Source organism: Mus pahari, chromosome 3 (genome assembly GCF_900095145.1).
Source record: "Mus pahari chromosome 3, PAHARI_EIJ_v1.1, whole genome shotgun sequence".
NCBI classification, from domain to species: domain Eukaryota; kingdom Metazoa; phylum Chordata; class Mammalia; order Rodentia; family Muridae; genus Mus; species Mus pahari.
In genome coordinates, this window is record NC_034592.1 from 71,648,095 (window position 1) to 71,657,092 (window position 8,998).

Genomic DNA, 8,998 nt, shown 5'->3' on the forward strand with positions numbered 1-8,998 from the left:
CATTGTGTAAATATATCACAATTTCTGTATCCATTTCCCTGTTGAGAGACATCTGGGTTGTTTCCAGCTTCTAGCTATTAAAAATATGGCTGCTCTGAATATAGTTGAGAATGTGTCCTTATTACATGTTGGAGCATCTTCTGGGTATATGCCCAAGAGTGGTATAGCTGGGAAATCAGGTAGTACTATATCAAGTTGTCAGAAGAAAATCCAGACTGATTTTCAGAGTGTTTGTACCAGCTTGCAATCCCACCAGGAATAGAGGAGTGTTCTTTTTCTCCACATCCTCACCAACATCTGCTGTCACCTGACTTCTTGATCTTAACCATTCTGCATGGTATGAGTTGGAATCTCGGGGTTGTTTTGATTTTCATTTTCCTGAAGACTAAGGATTTTGAACATGTGTTTTATTTTTAAATAATATAATCATTTATTCATTTATTTATTGTTTTTAAGTAATTAATTAATTTACACCCTGAATGTGTCATTTGACTCTAGCTGCATATGTCCTACTTGGTCATCACCTTGGTCCTGTGAAGATTCTATGCCCCAGTATAGGGGAATGCCAGGGCCAGGAAGCAGAATGCATGGGTTGTTGAGCTTGGGGAGAATGTAGGCAATAGGTAATTTTCAGAGCAGAAACCAGAAAGGGGGATAACATTTGAAATGTAAATAAAGAAAATATCAATTAACATTTCTTTAGTTGCTTCTCTGCTTCCCCCATTTTTTAATAGGGTAATTTGTTTTCCTGAAGTCTAACTTCTTGAGTTTATTGTACATATTGGATATTATCCCTCTGTCATATGTAGATTGGTAAAGATCTATTCACACTCTGTTGGTTGCTGTTTTGTCCTATTGACTGTATCCTTTGCCTTGCAATTTTATGAAGTCCCATTTGTCCATTGCTGATCTAAGAGCATAAGCCATTGGTGTTCTGTTCAGGATATTTTTCCCTGAGCGCCTGTGTGTGAGGCTATTCCCCACATTTCTTCTATTAGATTGAGTGTACCTGATTGTATGTGGAGGTCCTTGATCCACTTGGATTTCAACTTTGTACAGGGATATAATAATGGAACAACTTTCATTCTTCTACATGTTGACCACCAGTTGAATCAGCAACATTTGTTGATAATGCTATCTTTTTTTCCACTGGATGGTTTTAGGTTCTTTGCAAAGATCAAATGACCAAAGGTGGGTGGTTCCATTTCTGGGTCTTCAATTCTATTCTGTTCATCAACCTGCCTGGCACTTTACCAATATCGTGGAGTTTTATTTTTGTTTGTTTATTTTTGTCACTGTTCTTCAAGAGTATAGCTTGAAGTAAGGGATGCTGATTCCCCCAGAAATTCTTTTATTGTTGAGAATAGTTTTTGCAATCCTGGGTTTATTGTAATTCAAAATGAAATTGAGAATTACTTTTTCTAACTCTATGAAGAATTGATTTGGAATTTCAATGGGGACTGTACCGTATCTGTAGATTTTTTTTTTTTTCTGGCAAGATGGCCATTTTTACTACATTAATCCTGCCAATCCATGAGCATGGGAGATCTTTCCTTCTTCTAATGTCTTCTTCAATTTCTTTCTTCAAAGTTTTAAACAGTTTGCTGTACAGATCTTTCACTTCCTTGGTTAGAGTCACACCAAAATATTTTCTATTGTTTGTGACTATTGTGAAGGAAATCCTTTGCATAATTTCTTCCTCAGCCCTTTTATCCTCTGTGTGTAAGAAGACTACTGGTTTGTTTTAGTTAATTTTTTTATCTAGCCACGTTGGTGAAGTTGTTTATCAGTTTAGGAGTTCTCTGGTGGAATTTTTGTGATCATTTAAGTATACTATCATATTATCTGCAAATAATCATATTTTGACTTCTACCTTTTTAATTTGTATCCATTTGACTGCCTTTGGTTGTTGAATTGCTCTAGCTAGAACTTCAAGTACAATATTGACTAGATAGGGAGAGAGTGGTCAGCCTTAGGTATGGGCCTTGAATTCCTGATCATTCTAAGACTTTTAATATTGAAGGATGTTGAATTTTGTCAAATGAATTTTCAGCATCTAATGAATTGATCATGTGTTTTTTTCTTTGAGTTTGTTTATGTAGTGAATTATGTTGATGAATTTCCATATATAGAAACATCCCTGCATCCCTGGGGTGAAGCCTACCTGATCATGGTGAATGAACATTTTGATGTGTTCTGCTTCCATACTCCAATTAATTATAAGGATGACATTTCATTCAATAATCAAAATTAAGTGTAATGTTCATGTTTTAATATAACATTTATATTTATATAATGCAGTATGGTATAATTTAGTTTAGTGTATTTGGTATAATAAATATACTCATAATATGTATCCTTTACATTTAGAAGGAAAACATTAAATTATTCAGTAAAGAGAAATGTTAATTAATGAATTAAGATTAATTCAATAACAAGACGCAAGGGAAGTACAGGTAAATGCCATAGAAAAAGTTAAGTCATCTAACACATAAACACACACACACACACACACACACACACACCTATAAAACACACAGAGAAGTGGAAAATATACAGTATTAGATGATACATTGAAATTATGAACTATTTAACCACTAAATATATGGTGTTAAATATTTCTATCGCAATCATATGGGATGTGATATGAAAGAAATATAATGTGAAATTACGATGATATAAGATTCCCTGTGGAATTAAGGCATGTGTATGCTTGAATATTACTGGAACCTTCACATCAATGGGATAGGCTTCACTATTCTGACAGAGTGATGAAGAAGTTTTTAAAAACACTTAACAATAGAATTATATATCAATAACAAATGAATATACATACTAAAGATATTAATAGTGCATTTTCAAATCAATAAATACATAGCCATGAGTAAACACCAGACAACTTTTTGTAAAGTTAAATTAACAAAATGAATGTGCGATACTAAAGACACCTATCCTAGTATTTCTTATACAGAACAAATACCATGTTACTCTTCTTTGTAGACTTTAATATTTCACTGTGATAATTCATCTCTTCAAATGTATTTTGTATAAACTGTCTTTTCGTTAGAGAAACGTTGTTGTTGTTTTTTTACTGTTTACTTCACTAGAATTTCTAAAGCAATTAAATATATTTGATTTGAAAATTATAGCCTTGAGTGTGAGTTCTAGGAGAAGATATTTTGTATGGTTTTCCCTATTTTTCTAAGAGCATGTTTTACATCTTTATTTCTCAAGCTGTAGATCAAGGGATTTAACATGGGAATTATTAGGGCATAAAAGATAGAAGCCACCTTGTCAGTGTTTAAGGAGTCACTGGACTTAGGTTGCACATACATAAATATCAAAGTCCCATAGAAGACAGTGACCACTGTCAGATGAGACCCACAGGTAGAGAAAGCCTTTTGCCTTCCCTCAGCAGAGTTCATCCTAAGAATAGCTCTGAGAATGAGCAGATAGGAAGCAAGAATGACAAGTGGTGAAGAAATCAAGTTAATAATTGATAAAATTAAAGTTATCATTTCATTTTCTTTTTTATATGAGCAGAGCAGAGATATCAAGGGGAGACCATCACAATAGAAATGACTGATAATATTGTGTCCACAGAAGGATGAAGAAAAAATATTTATGCTGATTATGAGTGCAACAAATATACTGTAAACGTAAGGAATTACTACTAGAACCCAACATACTCTTTGTGACATAATGACATTATAGAGAAGTGGTTTACAGATGGCAACATAACGGTCATAAGACATTGCAGACAGAATAAAAAATTCACTAACAATGAACATATTGAAGAAAGATAACTGGACAGCACAAATATAAAATGATATTGTATTTTGTTCTACAAGAAAATTTCTTAACATTTTTGGTCCCACAGCTGTTGAATAACCAAGGTCAGTAGTAGCGAGGTGTCTGAGAAAAAAGTACATGGGTGTTTGTAGCCTGGAATCCACCATGGTAAGGATGATCATGCCCAAGTTGCCCACCAGTGTGATCAGATAGATGATGAGGAACAGTCCAAACAATGGAGCCTGTAGCTCAGGGCGGTCAGTGATGCCCACCAGGATGAATTCAGTCACCATTGTGAAGTTGTGGTTTTCTATTGGGTTTATGTGAAATTCTGTTTTGAATGGAAATTATTGCATGGTCAATAGATTTCCTTTATCTTTTGGTGAAGTTTTATTATCTAAAGTAGAGTAAATAAAATATCTCCAAACACTCAAATTTATATTGAAAAAATCTTAATATATATATATATATATACCTTATGTACATCTACATATATACATATGTAAACATGTGATTAGAAATACACAAATAGGAATCTTTAGTCCTGTACTAATAAGAGATTAAATCAAAGAAAACTGTAATTTTATGCCAATGATATTTGCTTTTCCTAACTATCATACCAGACATTAGTTAATCTGGAAAAGTTCCTTGTACACCTAATATCTAGGCAAGAATTCATCCAGCCTCAAACCATAAGACTCTCAGGATGGATCCTTCAGAATGCACCAGAGATCTGGCAGGTGATACACTCTCAGGATTCAAAGGGAGGAACCTTAGATGAAATGCCCAACAGTAGGGAGAGGGAACTTTTAGAGCCCACCTCCAGCAGGAAGACATGGCCTCAAATGAGGGAAGCAGTGGGCATCCCACAGTCACAAGTCTAACCCATATTTGTTCTCATCTGAATGAATTACGGGGATGGAAATGGAGAGGAGCCTGAGGAAAAGAAGGTCCATTGACAGGTACAAAGTGGGATCCAGCTCAAGGGGAGGTTCCAAGACCTGACACCAGTCCTGAGTCTATGGAACACTCAGAATAAGGGACCTAGCATGACCACACTCCAGAAGACCCAAAGAGCAGCTGAAAGTGTCAGAGGCAGATAGTTGCAACCAACTAATGGACAAAAGCAGCTGACCCCAGTTGTTGAATTAGGGAAGGCTGAAAGAAGCTGAGGAGGAGAGAAACCCTGTAAGAGGACCAGCAGTCACAATTAATTGGGACTCCTGAAGTCTCTCAAACACTAGACCACCAAACATGCAGCATATACCAACTGATATGAGGCCACCAACACTCATACAGCAGAGGACTGCCAGGTGTGTTCATTCAGAGATAATGTACCTAACCCTCAAGAGACTGCAGGCCCCAGAGTTTAGAGGTCAGGTGAGGTGGGTAGTGGGGATATCCACATTGAGACAGGAAGATTGGGAAAAAGTATGGGATGTGGAGCAGTAGGAGGGTGGACAGTGGTCAGGAATAAAATATGGAGTGTAGAATAGATAGATAGATAGATAGATAGGTAGATAGATAGATAGATAGATAGATAGATAGATAGATAGATAGATAAGTAAATAAAGAAAAACAATTTTCCTCTACAGACAGTTGTACATGTATAGATAATTATATATATATATATATATATATATATATATATATATATATATATATATGACAAAGAAAGTCTTATATATAAGACAAAGAAAGTCAAGTCTTTAATTTTTAAATACTACCACATTGTAGCACTTAATAATTATGTACTTGTGATTATATGTAAGGCATTTGCAAATAATAGTAATATACCTACTAATACCTTTTAAAAATGCAAATAACTCTACTTATATAGAGAGATCTACAGAATCTTAACATATGAAAATGGAAGTTCTGGAGTTTTTATCACTCTCCCTATTGGTCAGATCAATGAATAATCTTAGGGTTACTCATTACATTCAGATTTTCTTGATTTGCAGAAACCTAAGAGCATGTAAGTGTATCTGTTCAGTCCTCTTAAACATTACCAAGAGAGAAAAATCACAAGACAGAATTTTGACTTTTGTGAAAATAGATATATGTTAATGTTTTTTGGGTAAAGTAAAAACTAATATGATTTACAATGGTAATCATGGCATAAAGTGCAACCTCTGGGTAAATGAGAATGAAGTCCTCCAGCAGTCAGTGTTCTGTGTGCACCTGATTATATTTAATTGACACTTCACGCATTTAATCAGTTGTTTTAAACTGTGGTTAGCTGATAGTATTCTATTCTCCACACATACACTTCATATCATTAGCATACAAATATTAATTATTATATAACTGAAAAATATTCAGTTATGGTCCATTTTGTATTAGTATTATTTGTAATGATGTAAAGGACAAAAATTAAGTACACTTACTACTAATTTTCTTATAGGTAGGGTCAGACCTAAAAGTTATCCTCTGAAGAGATTTAGAACTCAATGTAAAGAAAAGCATTCTTTAGTATACATTCTTTTGTTCACTGATACTTGAATGCTATTTTTTAAAATTATATTTCAGAAATTTTAATTGTATTTAGTACAAAAAGAAGCTTTCACATTGTCATAAAAGTATTATGAGTATCTTTTGACTCTCATTTAATAGTCTTCATGCCCCTTGTGAAATATAAACTTAATACTTTCCCTCATTAAAGAATCAGAAATTGCTCAGAGAGATCTCTCCATGGGTAAAACTGCTTAGTGTGGGGTCCTGAGTCTGAACAAAAGGACACAAGGATGGAAGGGGAGAACTGATTCATGAACCTGTCCTCTGACCTCTGTACAAATTCACTAACAATTAATTGATCTATTGATTAGTATAGTGTAAATATTTAAAAGATTAAAAAGGAATCACATCTACACCTTTCTTCTACCAATTGACTTTTCAATTATTTAAGATAGGTTAACTTGGGTTTTATTATAAGATTTCCATAATATATCATCAAATATTATTCTAATCCCCCTCTCTCTTCTATCACTCTGTGACTAGTTATTTTCTTTATCTTAGATGCTCCACCACTCTGGCTTTAGGATAATATTTGTAGGGGATACTCAGTAAATCTCAGTCAAATATAATTTAGGATTCTTTAAAAAACATAAAAATAGACTTAGCACTTGCATTCTCAATTTTTTCTTTAAAAGAAATTACATTACATTAATTACTATCTATCCTTCTAGGCCTTCACTAGTTATAAAATTGTGTGTGTGTGTGTGTGTGTAAAGAGAATGAGAGAATGAGAGGAAAGGTGAGAAAGAAAAATATTTTATCTAAGAATATATTTCTGTGTATTTTTAAAAGATAGTTGATACTATTTGTTCTCTTAACCTCAGAAAAATGTTTTAAAAATAGCATACAATAAAGAAATGAAGATGTATCTTTGCTGCCAAGGCTTTTAGAATATTAGAAAAAATAGATACCAATCATCAAATGATCTCTCTAGATGTTGAAACCATGGGAAAAAAAGTCCACATCTTTCTAATTCTTAAACTACAGAACTTTGTGTGATAAGTTGTTACCTGCAGTAAAAATCGTGTCTTCATTTCCCATTGTGGTTCTTATCTTCCAGTTTTGTGTGTTTTTAAACCATAGAGACTCTCCCTGAGGAAGCACAAAAATTTATTAATTGCAAGCAAACGTTTGAAAGTCTAATGAGATAATGAATGCCTGGAGATTATCAACTATCAGGATCAATTTGTCATCAACTGTGATTTACTTATTTGTTGTATAAGCCAACATTCTTATTGACAAATACGTATAATAAAGTATTGAATCTAGATACCAAAGGTTAAATAGGTGCTCTTCTTTAATTTCTAAGATGTAAAAAATGAAATATCCAGTCATAGATGGATAAACACAAAAATCATTTATACAAGCAGTAGATTAGTAGAATATATACAAACAATAGTGTATTTTATTCTACCTTTAAAAATGCAAGCTATGTTAACAGGGATGAACATACGAATACTATGCTGAATGAAAAAATCCTTAATTAAGTTATAATAAATAGGGTAAGGTTTCAATTTTATAAACTGCATTAAATTAGAAAAGAGAGAAAAAAGCTGAAGAGAGCAAATGATCAATTCAATTTTGTGAATATTCGAACAGAGCAATGTTAAAAAGGAAGACTGTTGCATTAGAAATTACTGATGACTGGTGTACACAGAAAAACAAAGTAAACATTTTAATTTTCATAACAGGCAAAGTTGTCAGGTAAAGTCAGTGATCACCACTAGACGCCAACAAACTCTTTTTGACATGATGACCATAAAAGCAGAGGTTTGCTAGTGGCCACATACCGGTCACAGAGATTATAACAGAATAAAAAGCTCACAAGCTATGAGGAAAATATAGAAGGCTAATTTGTATAGCACAAAGTCTAAAAGATACTGTTTTTTGATCCACAATAAAATATCTCAAAATTTTGGTTCTGACAGCTGTTTAATAAATGAAATTAGTAGTTTCTACATGTCTGAGAAAAAAAGTTCATGGGTGTTTACTGCCTGGAGTCCACAATAGTAATGAGGATCATGCCCATATTGTTTATCACATGATGACAGTGTAGAGGAGTCGTTTACAGATGGCCACATAACAGTCATAGCACATTGAAGAAAGAATAAAATATTTACTAATAATGAACATACTAAAGAAAGATGACTGGATAGCACAGGCATAAAATGACAACATATTTTGATCTACAAGAAAATCGTTTAACATTTTTGGTCCCACAGCTGTTGAATAACCAAGATCTGTAGTAACGAGGTGTCTCAGAAAAAAGTACATGGGTGTTTGCAGCCTGGAATCCATCATGGTAAGGATGATCATGACCAAGTTGCTGACCATGAGGTCAGATAAATGAACAGCAACAGTCCAAACAATGGTACCTGAAACTCAGGGTGGTAAGTGATGCCCACCAGGATGAATTCAATCAACATTGTAAGATTATATTTCTCCATTAGAGAAGATCAGAAACCTGTTCTGAATAAAGGCACCAGCATCAACAGTAGTTTTCAAATATATAGAATTATTTTATTTTCCAAACATATAAATTATATACTTCTTATAAAATATTTGAATGTGAATCCATCTGTACAATAATGGCATACAGACATAATTGCATCATGTCATTGCTTGTATTACATTTCTTTGTCAAGTAAAACATAAACTGTCATATTAAAACTAAGACGGAGAATTGCTC

The 8,998-nt window shown here is 33.5% G+C and overlaps 1 protein-coding gene across 1 annotated transcript; it reads right to left on the bottom strand.

Moving 5' to 3' along the window:
• Window positions 1-3,164: 3,164 nt before the first annotated feature.
• LOC110318623 (olfactory receptor 8K3-like) lies at window positions 3,165-8,756 on the bottom strand. The gene is made up of 2 exons (XM_021193800.1): window positions 8,685-8,756; window positions 3,165-4,034 (listed from the first exon to the last, which is right to left on the bottom strand). The coding sequence occupies exons 1-2, from the start codon at window positions 8,754-8,756 to the stop codon at window positions 3,165-3,167; spliced, it is 942 nt and encodes a 313-aa protein (XP_021049459.1).
• Window positions 8,757-8,998: the final 242 nt, after the last annotated feature.

What these genes read in the sequence shown, in the direction of transcription:
- LOC110318623 (XM_021193800.1), bottom strand. Translation starts at nt 8,756, where the DNA reads ATGGAGAAATATAATCTTACAATGTTGATTGAATTCATCCTGGTGGGC. An exon ending in CTTACCACCCTGAGTTTCAG is followed by an intron (nt 4,035 to 8,684) that starts GTACCATTGTTT and finishes CCTGAGCTACAG; the next exon opens with GCTCCATTGTTTGGACTGTT.